Source organism: Ammospiza nelsoni, chromosome 21 (genome assembly GCF_027579445.1).
Source record: "Ammospiza nelsoni isolate bAmmNel1 chromosome 21, bAmmNel1.pri, whole genome shotgun sequence".
Classification (NCBI taxonomy): Eukaryota; Metazoa; Chordata; class Aves; order Passeriformes; family Passerellidae; genus Ammospiza; species Ammospiza nelsoni.
In genome coordinates, this window is record NC_080653.1 from 684,090 (window position 1) to 703,601 (window position 19,512).

The 19,512-nt window shown below is 43.5% G+C and overlaps 1 protein-coding gene across 3 annotated transcripts in view; it reads left to right on the forward strand.

Annotated features, from left to right (window-relative positions):
* The window catches only part of BAZ1B (bromodomain adjacent to zinc finger domain 1B), a 41,261-nt gene that overhangs the window by 7,685 nt on the left and 14,064 nt on the right, over positions 1-19,512 (forward strand). For all 3 annotated transcript variants that reach the window (XM_059486700.1, XM_059486701.1, XM_059486702.1), the window contains exons 3-13: positions 912-1,056; positions 1,851-2,049; positions 3,427-3,548; positions 4,350-4,547; positions 5,657-7,352; positions 8,851-8,989; positions 9,446-9,576; positions 10,880-10,991; positions 17,415-17,513; positions 17,932-18,109; positions 18,556-18,741. In XM_059486700.1, coding sequence (XP_059342683.1) covers positions 912-1,056; positions 1,851-2,049; positions 3,427-3,548; positions 4,350-4,547; positions 5,657-7,352; positions 8,851-8,989; positions 9,446-9,576; positions 10,880-10,991; positions 17,415-17,513; positions 17,932-18,109; positions 18,556-18,741 — 3,205 coding nt within the window. The remainder of the gene's footprint in view (positions 1-911; positions 1,057-1,850; positions 2,050-3,426; positions 3,549-4,349; positions 4,548-5,656; positions 7,353-8,850; positions 8,990-9,445; positions 9,577-10,879; positions 10,992-17,414; positions 17,514-17,931; positions 18,110-18,555; positions 18,742-19,512) is intronic.

Sequence of the window (19,512 nt, forward strand, 5' to 3'; positions counted from 1 at the left end):
AATTTAGCTGTAGTCTCTCTAATATAGAGTGGGGTGTGAGAAGATTCTGTAAAATGAGATTTTGGTCTCGTCTCTTTGAAAGTGGATGAAAAGCTTCCCAGGTAGTTTGCTTTAATACCTGACACTAAGCTGGATAAAAAAGTTCATTTAGGCAGGTTGCTAAAGGGATACATTTGCTTATGGCAGTTGTAACACAGCACATATAGCTGAAGGTTCTCAGCCATGGATCCTGGAGTTTGGGAAGATGAAAGTGCTTTGGGAAAATGGAGTATTTTTTCCCTCCTTATGGTAACTTGAAATGGACTTTACTTTTTAGCCCAGAAGACTTTGTGCAACATATGCCTTAGTGTCCCTGCGAACTTTCTGATGTCAACTTTTAGAAGGGAAAGAAGGGAAGTTAGTGTCGTTTTCGTTTCTTTGAATGAAAAAGTTTGAAGGTCATGACACATGAAATGTGCAAGATAATATGATTGTGTAAACCTGCCCCTGTCTTTACTGCACTGGCAGCCTGTTGGGGGAGAAGGAAATACTAAATCTTTATCAGAATCATGGTGTTACTGTAAACAAGCATTTTAAAGTAACAAGCCCCAGGATAATTGCATCATCTGGATCTGTATTTAATATCTAATAGAGGAACAGTAATAACTATCGTGAAAGAGTTCACACTCAGTGCTGCTCTTCCTGAGTGTTTACAGTATTCTTTCTGGGAAGAACCAGGACATTTGGGATTTTCATGCCAGCTAACACCCGGGGAAAGGAGGGGACCAAAAAACCCTTGAATGTTTGCATGCTAATGGAGCACCTGCCTCATTGTGGCTGTTAACAGGAATTCCTGGAATTGGGAAATGGGAGGGTACTTTGCATTTGGGCTTTTATTCCCCTGAATAAGGAAAACTTCTATGCTTGCTCAGCTTAAAGGAGGAGTTTCCTATCTGGTATGAGAAACTGGTCCTGGAAATAGTCCACCACAACACTGTGTCATTGGAAAAGTTGGTGGATGCAGCTTGGTTGGAGATCATGACCAAATTCGCAGTGGGTGAAGAGTGTGACTTTGAGGTAAGGATATGTTCTCTGTTTTATCTTGTGCTTCTGCATAGGGCTAACTCCAGATAGCTAAAGGTAAGAGACAGGAAGAATATGTTAGTTCTAATAACTCAAGTTATTAGAAGGATGTGAAAATTTATTCTCTATAGAATCCCAGTGACAGCACCTGCGTTTGGATGGAAAATGGTTCTGTGAGCCATACTTCTGGTGGAAGGTGTCCCTGTCCATGTCAGGGACTTGGAACTGGATGGTTTTTAGGGGCCCTCCAACAGGATCCTGGAATAATAGCAAGTAAAAAATGACTAATATATGTGTGTGCATGGGAAAGTGATAAAATTGTTATACTGCTTAAATATGTGATGATCTGTTTATATATAAATACATGATTTAATTAGAAGAAATTAAAAATTATCATCTGTCATAATCTTTTCACTTGACACATTGCCAGAAGGAGCAGTAGTCTGAAACAAATGGAGCCTGAAGTCAAAGCTTAAAAATCTCTAAAAAGACCCTAAAGATTTGAAAATTCCTCCAAAACTGGGAATGTTGATGAAAACTCCAACTTATTGAAATGGGGAGGAGTTAATGTTGTGTGTGGGCAACGTTTAAGACATAGTCTCTTAAACTGGGGCTACCTTGTGCACATGCTGTGTCCTTAGGCTGAGGAAGCAGCATTGGAAAATGCTGTGAGTTGGGAGTTTCGCTTTTAGGTCTCTTAGCTGGTATTTTTCCCTTCCTCATAATGTTAAAGCCCGTTAGCTCACCTGTCTTGTTCAAGTTCACTCTTCACCAATATTTCTGTGCAGGTTAGTAAGGAGAAAATGTTGCCTGTAAAAGTTGTGAAAATGCATCCCCTGGAGAAAGTTGACGAAGAGGCCTCAGAAAAAAGATCTGACGGAGCTTGTGATTCTCCATCCAGTGACAAGGAGAACTCCAGCCAGGCAGCCCAGGACAACCAGAAGGAAGTGATGCTGAAGGAAGATGACAGCAGGAGGGATAGTATGAGTAAGTAGAGAGACAGCATGGCAGGGCAGTAGGTAGCACCTGGCAGTGAGTGTTGGAGTTTGCTCAGTGATTATATTTACATCTCGGTGCTGGGCTGTGAATGTCAAAACAGTGTTATAGGGTGAAAATCCAGAATTGTACTTGTTAGTGGTGAATTTTTGGGGCATCAGTGCTGTTGGCTTTCAGATGCTCTTGCCTGATTTAAAGCAGAAAATGTGCTGTCATTCTGAGGTGTAATACCAAAAGCAATGCATCATCCATGTGGCTTTGAACTGTTCAAGGGATAAATGTATGTTTTATTACAATAGAATGCAACAACAAATGAAGCTGGCTTTTTAAAATTAACTTCAGGATGGAATGGATAGTAATTTCTTCTTCCTCACCCAAATACCCAGGTGCTCTTTGAGGGAATTCCATATAGCCATCCCTATTTGTGGAATCTAGACACTAAATCACAAAAGAGGAAGTCACTTGGGTTTATACCATGTTAGGTATAATCGTGCTGGAGCTTCAATGCTCTATTATGTGGTTCTGAGGTCTATATTCTTAAGTTTTATTTAGGTTTAACATCTACTTTTATTCTCTGTATATTTAGTAGATTATTACTCTCATCCCTCATGCTTGCTTTATTGTTTTCTTTGAATCCTAGGAAGAAATTCTTCCCTGTGAGAGTGGTAAGACCTTGGCACATGTTGCCCAGAGTAGCTGTGGCTGCCCAGTTCCTAGAAGTGTCCAAGACCAGATTGGGCAGGGCTTGTAGCATGGTGGTCTAGTGGTAGGTGTCTCTGGTCTAGTGACAGGAGCATGGAATGGCCCATCCATCTCAGGTCCCATCCATCTCAGACTATTCCATGATTCTGTGGTAGCCACAAAAACATTTGGAGATTGCTTTCTTTTCTTAAGACAAAACAAAGTCAGTGATTCCTATCATGGAACTATTTCAAAGAAGGCATGGCATAGGCAGTCAGGGCTCTTGGAGGAGTTCCCTTAGCAGATTTACTGGTAGTGTTATATCTCCCTTTCATAAATCTTGCATTTTCTCCCTTTGGATAGGTGGTTGCATCTTACTGCAGAGAGATGGGTTTAAATGAAGATGGTCCTTTTTACTCCGTGAAGATAGATGTTATCTCCTTAGTTCAGAGCTGGTCTGGGCCTCCATTCCTGGCCTGTATCTTCTGGCTATTTCTAAAATCCAGTTTGGGTTATATTCCTAAAGTTCTAGTTTAACCAAACAGTGTACAGATACCAAGAAGACAGATGCCCTGTCCAGTAGTGGTCTCAATTTTTCTCAATTTTTTAACTGTTTTTTTTTTCCTTCTTTTTTTTTTTTTTTCTTTTAAACTCTAATAATAAGACTGTGTCTCGCCTTTTTATCAGATGATCGAGCACGTAGGTCTCCTCGAAAGCTTCCCACTTCGTTGAAGAAGGAAGAAAGGAAGTGGGTCCCACCTAAGTTCCTGCCACACAAATATGATGTCAAGCTGAAAAATGAAGATAAGGTGAGTTGTCTGCTTGAGTCCTTTGTATTATAACATGAATATGCAAGTTTAGTTAATCACTGTCGGTGATTATACAGCACAATGTAGTGCTTTCTGCCAGAGTCCTGGCACTGGAAGCAGGATAGTTGTCTGTGAGGCTGACCAGCCCGTCTGTTTCTATCTGTAATTGGGTTTTGTGCATGGAAACTCTTGGTACCACACACACTGAGTCACAGAGCTTTATTGTGGTTGCTGTTAAATGCCTCATCTCTGGTGTTGCAGTTCATGAGACCAGTGAAATGATGAATGGCAGTTGTTGCTGTTGTCCTGACCAAGCTGCTCTGAGTTGGAGGTGGCAGTGCTTTGGGAAGCTGTGGATAGCTGTGGCACTTCTCTGTTCTTTTTGTCTGTTTTTTGGTAATTTGACAAGTGAGGCAGTGCTGACCTCAAAGAGTACCATGTGCAGAGGTGCTCCTTTGGTCTCAGGAAAAAAAAAACATCAAACATGTATATGTAAAAGCTTAAAAGTCAGTAGCAAGCACAAGCTGTAGGAAGGCCAGAGATAAAACAGTGGGCTTTGGCAAAAAATCTGCATCATAAACTCATGGTTTCTACTGTTCTAGCTATCTGATTCTCCTACCAATCTCTCTGTGTCTCAGTTCTGCAAATTCTGTTTGGCTTGAGTCTTTCCCAGATAGCTTTGAATGAGCGAGGAGTTTTCGGACATGAAGCAGTACAATGATCCTTGTTCCTTATAGGCATATGATCTGTATTTATAATGTGGTTAGAAGTTAATCATTAACAGTGTCTCTTATCTCCAAGATCATCAGCAACGTTCCAGCAGATAGCTTAGTCCGTACAGAGCGTCCTCCCAACAAGGAGATCCTGAGGTACTTCATCCGTCACAATGCGCTACGTGCTGGCACGTGTGAGAACGCTCCCTGGGTTGTGGAGGATGAGTTAGTGAAGAAGTACTCTCTCCCCAGTAAATTCAGTGACTTCTTGCTTGACCCACATAAGGTAAGAATTCCTAAAAGTACCTGCTTTGCTTTGCCGCCCATTCCTTGAGTCTTGGCAGAGACCTCAGTGTGCTGGTTGGGTTTTAAAATCACAAAATCATTAGGGTTGAAAGCCATCAAACCTCACTGTTACCCAGCATCACCGAGGCCACCACTAAACCATGTCCCCAAGTGCCATTTCCAGAGAGAAGCAGAGCAGGAATCCCTACTCTTTTGAAGGGTGACCTTTTGAGAGGTGACATGGCTTGAACATCTGGAACAGTGGTCTGCTTTGAAAACTTGAGATGCAACTGCCTTTTAATTTTTCCAATGGTTTGCATTACTTGTCTACAAGTAAAATAAAGTTCCTGGTGTAAGAAAAATGGGAGAGCTGCAGTCTTTATGTGGTAGTGTCAGGTATTGGGCCCAAGACCTGGATGCATGTGACTTCATGAGGCCTGGTTCATGTACAGGGCTGCCTTGAGCGATGGCAGATAATACAAATTTAGTACTGAACACATACATAGCATGAATGGGTTCTTCCAGCCCTTAGGGCTAACCAGCCAAATATAATATTAACCAACTAAATGCCATACCATAAAATGAGATGTTTTAAAATCCATCTTCTGGTGTAGAAAGCACTATTTTGTTCATTCAGTAAACTCACTTTTTCATAGACTGTCAAGTGTTGTTGTAAAACCAGGAGATAAATATTTGTTCGGGGCAAGGGAGAATGGCTTCAAACTCACACAGAGTAGGTTTAAATTGAATATAGGGAAAAAATTCTTCCCTGTGGGGGTGGTGAGGTCCTGGCACAGGTTGCCCAGAGAAGCTGTGGCTGCCTCATCCCTGGAAGTGTCCAAGTCCAGGTTGAACAGGGCTTAAAGCAACCTGGTCTAGTAGTAGGTGTCCGTGCCTGTGGCTGGGGTTGGAACAAGATGATCTTTATGGTCCCTCTGAACCTAGGCCATTCTCTGACTGATTATGATTGCAAAAGCCTGTTACCCTTAGAGCAATGAGCAATTTCATTAGAAAAAAAAATTTAAAATGGGCAAAAATAATTGACAGATATCTAGATAACTTTATTTACCTTTTAATATTAATACAAAATAATTCTTCCTTTAATTTTAGTATATGGCTCTCAATCCCTCAGCCAAGAGGAAGAGCTCTCGGTCACCTGAAAGAAAGCTTCCTAAGAAATCCAAAGCAGATGGATCTTCACTGGGACAGCCACTGAGTCCAACCCTGTGGTGTCACGTGCATTTGGAAAAATCTATAATTGGCTCTCCGCTGAAGGTGAAAAACTCTAAGAACTCAAATTGTCCTAAAGAGGAGCTGGAAGAGGTGATGAAAATTGTGTCACCTGCTAAACTTGGTTCTAACTTTCACATTCCAAAGAGGAGCCGACTAGCAAAGGGGAACAGCAAAACCTTGGACAAAAAGCAAAGAGGCAAAAAGGTTCTGAATGGGCAGAAGTCGTCAGGGAAGGCAAAGTCTCCCAGAAAAGGTTTGAAGACCCCCAAGATGAAAATGAAGCAAATTACACTGCTGGACATGGCTAAAGGTACCACTAAGGTATCCAGGGCTCCCAGGAATTCTGGAGGCACCCCTGGATCTTCCAGGAAACCCCAGAAACATCTGCCTCCTGCAGCGCTCCATCTCATTGCCTATTACAAAGAAAACAAAGACCGGGAAGACAAAAAAAGTGCTCTGTCCTGCATCATCTCCAAAACAGCTCGGCTGCTTTCCAATGAGGACCGTGCCCGTCTCCCTGAGGATTTACGAGGCTTGGTACAGAAACGCTATGAGCTCCTGGAACACAGGAAGAGATGGGCCACCATGACTGAGGAACAGCGGAAGGAGTACATGAAGAAGAAAAGGGAAAAGCTGAAAGAGAAACTGAAGGAAAGAGCAAAGGAGCGGAAGGAGAAGGAGATGAAGGAAAAACTGGAAAAACAGAGGAGATTTGAGGACCAAGATCTGAAAGGGAAGACATTGCCTACTTTTAAGCTGGTTGATACTCCAGAGGGACTTCCTAACACACTTTTTGGGGATGTGGCCATGGTGGTGGAGTTCCTGAGCTGTTACTCAGGGTTACTAATGCCAGATGCTCAGTATCCCATCACAGCAGTGTCCCTGATGGAAGCCCTTTGTGCAGAAAAGGGAGGCTTCCTGTACTTGAACAGAGTACTGGTCATTCTCTTGCAGACCCTGCTGCAGGATGAAATTGCTGAGGATTATGCTGAGCTGGGAATGAAACTTTCTGAAATCCCACTTACTCTGCATTCCGCTTCAGAGTTGGTTCGCCTGTGCCTGCGCAAGTCAGATGTGCAAGAGGAAAGCGAGGTCTCGGATAACGTAGATGAAAGTAAGGATTTGGCAGCTTTCGAGGATAATGAGGTACAGGATGAGTTTTTGGAGAAACTGGAGACATCAGAGTTCTTTGAGCTGACTCCTGAAGAGAAATTGCGGATCCTTGGAGCACTGTGTCACCGGATCCTAATGACATACTCGGTGCAGGACCATGTGGAGGCCAAGCAGCAGGCCTCGGCTGAGCTGTGGAAAGAGCGCCTAGCTGTCCTGAAGGAGGAAAATGACAAGAAGAGGGCAGAGAAACAGAAGCGAAAAGAAATGGTGGCTAAAAGCAAGGAGAATGGGAAAGAAGAGCATGTGATGGGAAGAAATGAAAAGAAAAAACACGAAATTATGAAAATAGAGCACCGGGTGGAAATCGAAGCTGATGATATGATCAGTGCTGTGAAGAGCAGGCGCCTTCTTGCCATCCAAGCCAAGAAAGAGAGGGAGCAACAAGAAATACAAATGAGAGGTAAGAAAAATTACCTAGCGAGTAGTGTTTGTGTGTTGTGGAATAACTTCATGGCAAAAATGACAGCCTGTTTCCAGAAGCATTTTCTGAATGAAACCTAAATAAAATGTAGGAATATAGATCTCAGAATGACATAATAGAGCACTGAAGCTCCAGCACCATTATAACACGGTATAAACCCAAGTGACCTCTTCTTTTGTGATTTACTGTCTAAATTCCACAAATAAGGATGGCTATATGGAATTTAAGGGATATACTCACTGGAGATTTATAGTTTGTCTCCTGTGGTTCCTGTGGCAGCTTAAACTTTGTAAATTTAAGAAAAAACAATACTTGCTTCTAGTTTTTTATTTGTGTCTGTCTTTTGTTCAGTACCTTTCTAATTATGACAGGCCCAGAGAGGTTGGACAAGACAGTATCTGTTTTGGGAACAGAAAAGAACCAAAAATTTGTCTTATGTCCAAACATCATCTGGTTCTTGGGTACAGAGGAGATACTTCCTGCCTAAAATCAGTTCCTACTGCTGGCCCTGCTGCTGTTCCCGTGGTCAGGTTGTTGCCAGCAGCCCTTCTCTCATATCAGGATTCAGGCAATAAATCTCAGTTTAGTGTTTCTTGCTTTAATGAATTAGTTATGGAGCTGTGTAAATATAAACTGTCCACTCAAACCTCTCTAAATCATGAGTTGCAACACCAGACCCTGTCTCTGTGTAAGTAGTGCTGCTTGAGGAGTATAGATGTAAAGAGAGAACACGTCAGAATTACAGTTTAGGGGTTGTATTGGTTGTATATGTGGATGCTGGGTAGATGGAAGTGGACCGTGTAGCTAATCTATGTTATTTTGTTTCTGAAACAAGTGAGGGATAAGCATCCCTCATGGAGCCTGGCTTTTGCTCCTTAGCTGGAATGTGGGAGTATCTGTTCTGGGAGACCAAGAATCACAGAATGGTTTGGATTGGAAGGGACCTAAAAGTTGATCATGGTCCCCCCTGCCCCCTTCATGGGCAAGGACACCTTCCACTAGACCAGGTTGCCCCTAGTCCCATCCATCCTAGCCTGGCACAGGCTGCCCAGAGAAGCTGTCGCTGTCCTATCCTTGGAAGTGTCCAAGGCCAGGCTGGACAGGGTTTAGAGCAACCTGGTCTAGTGGAAGGTGTCCCTGACCATGGCAGGGTTGGAACAAGATGATCCTTAAAGTGTCTTCCAGCCCAAACCATTCCATGATTCTGTGATATGATGGTTTTTATCCAGGGTTTCTTCAGCCCAGTCTATTCTTACACCTTGACTACTTCTATATAGATCTATATGAGATTTTTTTTTTTTTTTTTAGAATGGTGGGCAGAAAGTAAACGGAAGAGTATATGGTTGTAAAGAATGTTTATTAAAATCCTCAATAAAACTGCTTTTTTTTACTCCCGTGGTATAGTAAAATAAAGGACAATATTGATGTCTGGATAAAATAAAGGAAAGCTAATGCTGCTCTTTGCTGATTCTAACAGTGAGGATGGAGAAAGAAGCAGAGGAAGAAAGAATCCGGAGGCATAAAGCTGCTGCTGAGAAAACTTTCCAGGATGGAATTGCCAAAGCCAAACTGGTGATGCGCAGGACCCCAATTGGCACTGACAGGAATCACAACAGGTGGGAAAGGAGATGACCATGAACTTCCATCTCTGCCCTGAGAAAGGGGCTGTGTTAGATACCATCCCCCAGGAAGGGATTGACTGGGAGGGTGTATGGAGTTGCAGAGGAAAGAGAAGTATTTGTGTATATGAAGTGTAGTGGCTGGTTACGTGCCCAACTTTTTGAAGCCTTCCCATGGAGGTCAGGACTAGTGGAGGTTCAAGTGCTGGCAATGGCTGCTCAGGAACCTTGTTACCATCTTTTTTTTTTCATGGTTATTGCACAGGCATGCTCTTGGAATGGATTCTAAGCTAAGCTTTTCGTGTTTCTCAGCAGGGCTAACATAAAGATATGTCTGCATTCAGCTTTTAGTGAGTTGAGCACACAGATGCTTCTCGACTCAGTGCAAATAAAAGTGTGTGTGTGTTTAACCAGAAAAGGAGACAGTTACCTAATAACACATATTTCTTACAGGTACTGGCTGTTTTCAGATGAAGTTCCTGGCTTGTTTATTGAGAAAGGCTGGGTACATGAGAGTATAGACTACAGATTTACCCTTCCCCATCAGAAAAAGGAAGATTCGAAGAAGGACTACAGTCCTGGAGGTATGGTCTCTTGAGGGTATTTCCTCTGCTCTGACTATTCAAGTGGAGTCATGAGTGTGAAAGAACTGTCTAGACCGACTGTTTTCATGGGTATGCTCTGATTTAACTCTCCTTTAAACTCTAGAAGCCTAGAGGAGGTGCTGGTGATAGTTCCATTCTGCTGCTGCAGGTCTGGAGACTTGCCTGCAGTGTTTCACCTAAGGACAGTCTCCTGTCCTTCAAGTAGCAAGGTTGATGTCGGTTGGTATCATCCCTCTGGTTCACTCTGACCCTGCTGAGTTGCAGTGTGCCAGACCCCTTGCACAATTAGCTAGTTGTGCTGCAGAGTGAGGATGTCTGTCACAGTGCTGATATTCCGCTGGTGCCAAGACTCCTAGATCAGCCTGTGGAATAGTAACAAGCAGGGCAGTCTGTTAGATATGCATAGCTTTGCTGATTGAGATTGTTTTGGTGAACATCCCTCATGCACTTCCTCTCAACCTTCTATTCACGTTTGCTCAATGTGCAGGTGAGGTGGAAGGGACTTGCTGAACTTCTAGTGCTTCCTCTGTGATTTTGCCTGGCTGACTTGGAGCCTGGGTCCTGGAGCCTTGCAAGCTTGAACAGGCACAGAAATCTATCTGTACAGAAGGAAACTTAACATTTCTGTGTGCAAGTAGTTCTTGAGACGGAAGATGCTGCAATAACCTGAATCAACTGAGTTTCAGTTGTGATCATTTCTTGCTTTTGGAACATCATGTTCTGGCACTGAGTCCATCTACAGCAATCCTGCATAGGAGAGCTTATGGAGTTAGATCCAAGCCCTCACCTGGTAGGATTGTCTTAGACAAGGGGCAAACTAGATACCTGTACAGGAATAGAACAGGGCAAACATACAGTGAGATCCTTCATCCAGGTGTAATTTTACAAGCACCTGTGTCTTTGAGACTGACTGAGCTGGAGGTGCATCATTCCAAGCTCCTCCATGTTACAAGAGCTGTTTCAAATGCTGACCAGCTGTGTTCCTGATCAACTCTTTGCTTCCAGCTGTTTTCATCTCTCAGCCGCTGCTGCAGCCAGTGGGCAGGATTTCAGCACATTCCTTTGGAAACTTAACAATCGAAGGCCTGAACGAGCAAAGATTTAAATTCATGTCAGAGTGTTATCTGAGATGCTCAGAAATAAAAATTCATACTGCTTATACCTCCTTTGGTTTTCAAAGTGCTTTGTCACTCTACAGCTAAAAAGTGAAACTAGTTTTTGTATTTGGAATAGTAGGAATGCTGCTCAGGAATCTGCCTGAGCCTGTGCTTTTCTTTTGCAGAGAAGCGGAAGAGCACAGGCAATGACAGCCGAGGGAACAAGCTGCACCGCTCCATGCCCACCACAGACCTGCCTGCTGAGACCACCACTCCCAAGCAGGGCCAGAACTTATGGTAACACACACTTCCATGGCTGCAAAGTACTCAAAGTGTAAAGGTCAAGGAATCTAGACAGATTTCTTTTACTAAACCTACTACAAACCTGTTCCTCTTTCAGTGCTGAGCAGTTGGGTTGGTTCAGCAGCTCCACAGGCCTCTGTTGCTGATATTATTACTGCCCTGCTGACAGGGTAGCCAGTCCAAGAGCCAGTGGAGCCATCATTCAACCTAATCAATCATACAAAGGCAGTATAAATTAAGCTTTTAAAATGCTTCTTAGATGTATTGCTTTTTAAATATTTTATTTTTCCATGTTGACAGCCTCTTATCCCTTTAATGCTTCCCAATGCCAAGCAGTGTCTTCTAAGTGAATGAAATCTACCTTTGAGCATGGTTGATTGTAACCTGCAGCAGTAATTGGCCCTATCAGTGTCCTTAAAGAAATTCTCCTCGGTTGAATGTTGCTCTGTGTGGTAAGGAGTGCTCATCAGTTGTCCCCGTGCCAGAAAACCCTGGCTAAGCTTCACCTGTTAACTGCTGTGGAGCATTGTGTATTTTTTTAGATAACCCTGAGCATAACTGTCACAAAGTATGTGTTCCTGCAGTTCCCCTCTTAGCAGCATCTGTCCCACACAGTTCCACTGCTGACACACAGTGTGGGTTTGCTTTGGTCTTTGATAAATAGAGCTGAACTCATCTCCAAAGAGTAGTTGCCAGTCAGAGCTACTTTACTAAACGCGTACCTGCTTCTCCAGCAGGAACTGTAAAAGAGACTGAAATGGTGGATGTCTTGATTTATCTGAACCACCAGCATTGGGTGCTGACTCTTGGTATTGCCCTGCTGCTTATCTGTCATGGCAGCAGGTTATAGGATATCATAGAGTTCCTGTGCTTTCCTTCCCTGCCCCATCCTCCCATGACAAATCCCCACCCTGTGACCCCTGGGCCTTCCCACATCTTGGCAAAATTCAGGCAGTTGGTCTTTCCTAGGGAATGGGTCCTGCACAGGCAGTGTGATCCACAGGGAAGTCCTCTGCTCTTCCTGACTGCCTCCTCTAACACTTGATCTTTATTGAGCAGAGATGGCAAGGTGTTTTCCAGGAGAAGGACCAATTCCATAAGGAAAACAGTAGCTTAAATTTACAGAGCACATTGCTAACACTGAGGGCACCATAGAGCCAAATTGGATGAGTTAATTAACACAGAATTCCTTCAACTTTTGTGACTCCAGGCTGAACTTGAAAAAGCACAGTATTTGATCTGCTCATTCAGGTTGGCAACTCCCAACAACATTCTGAAGTATGTCAGTGTGGTGACAGAGGCGGGAGTGCTGTGTGGAGTAACCAGTCACAGCCACAGCTCTTGGAACTAGATCCTGGACACACTCAGTGCTAAATTATATTCTGTTGCTAAGAGCTGCTTTGTATGGAGTGGCCATAATAGATGGTATTCTCCTTTTAGAAAAGAAAGCAACAAAAAGAATTAAGAATCTTCTTTTAAAAAAAAGCTTAAAGTGACAGCCAGAAGCCCAAAACACTTTCAGAAATATTTGCCTTAGAGTTTCCTACTAAACGGTCAGAGAAAGTGCTGTCTCTTACCTTTGGAAAAAAAAAGGGTTGAGGAAGTTGGAAACAAAACTGTAGCAGCAATAACAAAACATTTTGAGTTCACGTCAGGATAAGGAAGCTGTTAAAAGTAAGAAAGCCTACTTAAAACCTGTGGTGAATCTCAGTGAAAGAAATAAAAAGAATGATAAAGTGAAGTACAGACTAAGGGCAAAACAATTTTTTTTCCCCCTTGGAGAACAATCCTGCTTCACATAATCTGTCATTACAGGGTCTGCCTTCAGAGAAGAGGGAAGCTCTTTGCATGAGAGAATAATTGGCTAAGAAATACTAAATAAATAACGGAAACACTCTAAACTTGTATGTTCAGCAGGGAGATGGAGAGTAATGCTAGAGGAAACTGGGGAAGTCTCCTGAAGAGGTTTTCTTTGATAGAGAAAAGAGGGATCAGGAAACAAAAGTAGCAAATGGCTGTTTTGAAATGGAGAGGAAAGTGCTGCAGCTGAGATACACAACTGGCTGCTACCATCTGCTGTAGATCTGTGAATTGGACCTGTTCAAAGCACCAGTGGACAAACTGCTGAGAGAGGAGTTCATTGAGGAGTAGGAAGCACAAAGATAATTGTCCTGGCACACAGAGGAGTCCTCAACCCAGCGGATGCTGCAGACTGGAGGAGTAGGTTGAAGAACTGTCACTGCATACCTGCTCTGCCTTTTGGCCACTCAGACATCAGACACTGAGCTGGGGTGGGAGGGGTGGGGTTGGCCTGGCTGTTATGCCACATGTCCTTAATTTGTGTTCTTTCTTGTCCACGCTAGGAAGGACTTTTAAGTGCTGACAGTCACAGCACTTGCTGTTTTTTTACAAGGGTCTTGTGCCTGTGTGCACTGTTCTGCCAGGCAGGAGCAACAGTGCAGGTAGAAATCTGAGCCAGGCATGGGCCTTGAGCAGGGGCACAGAGGCAGCTTCTCAAAGGACACGTAACCCCTTCTAATTGAAAGCTGTGGTGACTGCCTCTCCCTGAGAGATAGGGCATCCAAAGCCATGCCTGCAGCTAAGCAGTAAGGTCTCTCAGCTGAAAGGTTTTTCCTTAAAGATCTGGAGCTCCTTAGGGTTTGTTTGCTAAGTACCTGTCTGACACCTGCCACCACTTACATGTAAGCATCCACAGAAAGCCAAGTGACAGGCTGGGAGCTGTTACTTCAGGGGATAGCCAGGAACTAGAACTTTCCTCTGAGGAAATCCATATTCCTTTTTCTGTATTTTCCTTTTGGGGCCATTGCCATTGATCTCAAGGACTGCTCTGAGCATGAGTAGTTATGGAAGAGTCTTTTCCTTGGCTGCTTTTTGCACGTTATCCTTGGACGCCCTGAGGAGCCCTGAGCCCACACGGAAGTCCTTGGATATCTCTGTTGTTTGGATACAAGGACTTGTCCAGCTACAATGTATAATTTTTGCATGCGCATAGGTTTCAATTCTTTATGTTCTGTTTTAGGTCATGCTGTTTGTCTCTTTTCCTAGTGGGATGTGGGATTGAGTAGCCTCAGAGTGCATGTAAAGGATCTTTAGCTTTACCCTTTCTTTTATCTTTTAGAGTGATGGGACTGAAATTAAACCCTAAATTAACTCTGATTAGTTGTATTTTCACAGTCCTGCCCCTTTTCCCTTTGAGGATGGGAGCTGGTAGGGCACTAATAAAGGGAGAAATAGATTTATACTTCTGTCAAGAGTTACATAAATAATATCTCACAGAAGTAGTTCTGCTGTCAGTACTTTGTCACAGAAAAGGGTCCAGTGTTCAAGTATTAGTTCAGTGCTGCTAAAAGTGCAGCATCATAAACACTTGGTTATTTCTGTCTTCTTCAGACAAATGGACCACTCTCTCTGTTCAACTTGTGCTCCACTTTCACAGATGTTGATCCTTATTAAAAAATCTCCATGATCTGGGCACATAGGCTCTGAAGAAGTCTCTCTCCATACCATAGTGCTTGTGAGCTGTGTACTTTCCTGCAAGAACCATGGGGGAATCACAGCCTTGGCAGGATATTAGCATGCAGGAGACTTCTTGCTCATCCTGATAGAAAGGTGTTGAATTTTGGAAACATTGGCATCTCTGCAGAGTAACTGCCATTGTTCTTCATCTGTTAGGGATTCAGCGTGGTAGGGTGGGTCCCCTCAGAAGACCATTTGAGTTAACTATGAGTAGGTGCTGGCAGACTCCCTTTTCTTGCCTGTATTGTACAAATGGAGTTCCCCTGTTTCCAGCAACCTTCCAAAGCAGGTAGTGGTCCTGGGCTCCTCTAGTTGTTCTCTCAATTTTGTTGTTCCTTAGGCCAGGTTTTAGATCTTTCTGTGGTCCCTTGCATCCTGTAGCCTGAAAACAGGTAGGAATATTCAGCGTGAGTGAATACTGAGAGCTCCTTTTGACTTGATGCTTGTGCTATTTGTGCCTTTTCTTCTGGTTGGTGACCAGTCTGTTGGCTTAAGCTGCCAGAAATGTCAGGAGAGAATCTAGGCTGTTCTTTGTGAATGCAGGAAGCCCTGATACCAGTCAGGATTTCCCCCTTGTATATAAATTTGAAGACCCTCACCTGGTCTTGACTTTCCCAAAGGGATCTTTCCCCTCCCTCTCGAGTGTGTGATTAATCTGTGTCAGGCAACATGAAGGGCACCATCCCTCTCTTCAAGACCCACTTTTCTTCCCCATTTAAAATGTCAGCCCTGTCTTACCATGTCAATGCTCCCAGCTTGGAAGTGGTTGAGCTCCAGCTGGATGTGCAGGTAATTCCTACAGGTACAGCATGCCTGGAGCTAGTTTGGGAAGCAGGAGCTGTGGCTGCACAGAGCAGAAAGGGGTCAGTAATCAAATTAACATGATGTCTCCAATATGTTTGTATTTTGCAGATCAGGCTTAGGTTCAGGCTTCAGTTCAGGCTTAATTAGATCAGTTCCCTGTCCCAGAAATCCCAGTTCTTACTCTCAAGGTGTACTGGGAAGATTAAGTACCTGTTGATGTTCTTCCTTCCCTGTCCCATATCCTTTTCATCAGGAACAAAGTTGTACCAGGGCTTAACTCTGGCTTTCTTAAAAGGGTGAGAGCTGTTCTCTGCAGCTGCCCAGCAGCCTGTTTTGTCTTTCCCCAAAATACTGGAGAATAGAAACCCTACATGATGACTGTTTCCAGAGCCCTTTCTTTTTTACAGTGTGACAGAACAGTGCAGTGAGTGCCCCCTTTGTCTCCATGGAAGAAAACAGGGAAAGCTCAGGCATTGTCATCTTGAATATTTGTCTAGCTGGATTCCGTGGTGTATCACCAGCAATGTCAGATGTTGTTTTATCCTGACCTGGGTGACCCATCTCAAGGTGTCTGGGAAATACTTCTGTGCGGAGTATCTGTAGAGCAGATGGTTTGGTGTCTGGATTATGCCATTGCCCAGCGGTGACAGATTCTAGTAGGTGAAGGATATCTGAAGCTGTTCTGTCCTATTCTTCAGGGAGAGGTGCAGAGAGTATGGTGCCTGAAGGTTTTAATCTCAGAGTACAGAGTGAGGATGCTCCACGGGGTCAGATGTACTTAAGATGACTGGCTTGAAGACATCCTGCTTCCATTGTTGAGCAATCAGTCCTATGTTCTATTAGAGTAATGAATTTCCTAGCTGAATGCAAATTGTGAGGCTATTACCCTAGTAGGAGCATACATAGAATTATGAAATACTTTCCGATATGGTGTTTAGTAAGTATTTCTGCCAGAAAAATAAGCATCGTGGAGACTGGTATTCCAAGAAGAGCCACAGTGATATCTTTCTCTAGTTGTTGCTTGACTCATCTGAGCTCGTGCCCAAGAAGAAAGATTAGATCTGGAATCTTCTGGTAAGGATCACAGAGTGGTCCTTTGCAGTTGTTTCCAAATGAGGTTGATTCTCCTCTTTCCTGTCTTCCCTCTTCTGATGAGCAATCCTCTTATAGAAGGTAGGGAATTTGTCATATTTTCTGTAATGACCTCTGAAGTTTGAGTTGAGTCCACATCTCATCACATGAAGAGTCTCCATGGTTTCCTAGAGTAGAATTGGAAAGAAAAGAAGGAAAGGTCGGAATCTCATTTAAATGTACAACCCAGCATGCAAACATGATTGTATTTTGGAATTGAAGAATATCTTGATTTAGAGAAATCTGTAAAAGTAGTTCTTCTTTTAGATTGGACTAACTGCTGATGGCCATTGCTGTCTTCAAGCATTCCTGAGCAAGAGGGTTTCAAGCTGATCAATATGGTTTTCAGATTCTGCACTTGGGCTTTCTTGTTTGGGCAAGCTTAGAGAGGAGGACTTACGCATTTGCAGAGACAGAGCCTGCACAGGCACACATCTCCAGCAGCAGAAGTTGTGGGATCAGCCAGGACATCTCCTTTTTAATCTGGAGATTTCTGTTTCATGAAAGAAAATAATATTAAATTGCCATGCTGTCAGTGCATAGTATGTTAGTCTTTTCTATTACATCTAACACAACATTCAGATCACTTAACTGCAGAGTAGTGAATGGAATCCCTGGGATAGACAACTAAATTCAAATGTCAATGTTTTAATAAACTTAATGGGGAAAATACATCTATAAACCAGTTGTGTGTTTATTTTGATTCTGTTTTTCTTACTCTGGCATTGGCTACATTTGGGGACCTTGAAACGAAGCCAACCTGAAGAAAAATTCTTCTACCAGCATTCCTGGAATGTTTCGCCTTGCTCCATGGCCTCAGGATATAGGTTACCTCTTATCCCTACCTGCTGATCCTTGGGAACTATTTAGAAGAAGAAATTGTATCGTCACAGAGATACCCTAGGTGATCTAGGGTAGTGGTCTAGGTGCATTTTTTTCTTTCAGGTTTCTCTGTGACAGTCAGAAGGATTTGGATGAACTGCTGGATTGCCTGCACCCCCAAGGAGTAAGGGAGAGCCAGCTCAAGGAGCGCTTGGAGAAAAAGTGAGCCTACTCTTTGTTTTTCTTATGTGTGCCTTCTCCAAGTCAGAGCAAGTCCTTGGCACAGCAATCCTTGCCATTCCTAGGGCAGCATCTCAGGCTGGGCTTTGATTATTCTTGTGCTGAAGAGGGGAGGACATTGAGGTAGAGCGATTGCTGGGTTTTTTGGGCAGATTCTTGATAAATAACGCTCTTGAGCAGTGAGGAAGTTCTGCCAGTCTTGAAATTCCTCCTTGAAACCAAGAACAAAGGCAGTGCTGGTTGCTCTGAGCCAGATTTGCCATGTGCTTTCATGTGTCTTTCAAAGAACGTTCTGCAGTGGTGGAGCTCATAGCTCTCACTGAAGACCATTGTCCCAGAGTCTGCTCTCCTCCCAGGGCAGTGCTCTGCCTGTACTCAAAGGTTGTGTTTGATTTTCCAGGTATCAGGACATCACACATTCCATCCATTTGGCTCGGAAACAGAACTTGGGCCTCAAATCTTGTGATGGCAACCAGGAACTGCTGAACTACCTCCGGAGTGATCTAATTGAGGTTGCAACGCGGCTGCAGAAGGGAGGCCTGGGATATGTTGATGTGACACCAGAATATGAAGCAAAAGTGAGTGAACAGGCAAAGTACTGAACAAGACAAGTGTGTGAGATGATACTTTCTGTGGAAGGTCCTTGGTCTTTTGTTCTCCTCAGACAAGAGGAGCAGGAAATCAGTTTTCTCATTTGTCCTTTAAACAATTATTTCAAGATTACATAGCTGATGGCTTGAGGTGTAGGCAGGTCATAATGTTGGAGCTGAGTGTCCTGTTCAATTGTCCTGTTTCCATATTCTCATGACAGGCTTCTTTATGGAGCAGAGCTCCATAGCTGATTTTTATCTTCTGTATCAAAGCCAGCATGTCTTGTTGGGACAGCAGCAATATGCTGGTTCCGTAACCACCAGGTGTGGGAGGTAACCAAACTGCATTAGGTACCATGGGCATCCATTTGCAGATGCACTTTGAGCAGCAGAGTAATATCCAGCTGTTATGGGGTCCTGTGCTCTTCCAACAGGTGTACTCGCTGGAGAGCCTAAAGGATTTTGGAGAGTGTGTGATTGCGCTCCAGGCTGGTGTTGTTAAGAAGTTTCTGCAAGGTTTCATGGCCCCTAAGCAGAAGAGAAGGAAACACCAAGGAGAGGATTACATTGCCAGGGCGGACGAGATAGATGAAGACAAGAAAATGGCAGAAGAAGCCAAGGTATTGTTCATGTCAGGGCTCTGTTTCGGTCTTGCAGTAGAACTCTTTGAGCAGTAGCAGTCCATTTCATGAGGTACTAAATCTTGAGCAACTTCCTCCCATTTCAGATTTGAAGTTGAGTGTATTTGGTGTTTATGGGGCCAGGTGTTGCCTGTTTATTTTGAGGAGTAAATGTATGGGGAAAGTAAAAATAATAGTGAGGAGATGCCTATTTTTCTCTCTGTGAATAGGAAATGGGTCAAGTTCCTTCCATACAATTCTGCTTAAATAAAAGTATATTATAGAACATTTTCAGAGAACTTAATAGGAGTTGTATCTGCCAGAGAGGACTGATGGTGCTTTGGTCCACAAAGAGAAGGAGAGACATGTTTGGGTTCTGGTGACTTCAAGGGGATGAGATTCAGGTAAATACCACATTAGGCAAAGGGAGATAAAAAAGTTGTTGGATGTGTGGGAGCACTTGAGGAGATGTCTGGGCAAGCAAGCCTCCAGGAGAAAAGCAGTATTGTGGGTCTAAATATGTATCCCTCCTAATAAAAGGGATAGAGAGGAGCTGCAGAGGGTTGGGAAGGGTACTGCAGGCACTTATGCTGCACCAGTGTTTCACACTGGTGCAGCAGAGGTACTAGAGTTCAGGGGTGGTTTTTGTATACTTAGTTGAACAGGACGTTAATGCCCTGTGACAAGACATTCCCCACTGTCCTCAGCTCTGCCCTGGCTGATCTCTGACTTCAGCAGAGGCAACAATGTCAGAATTGGACCAGCAGAAGT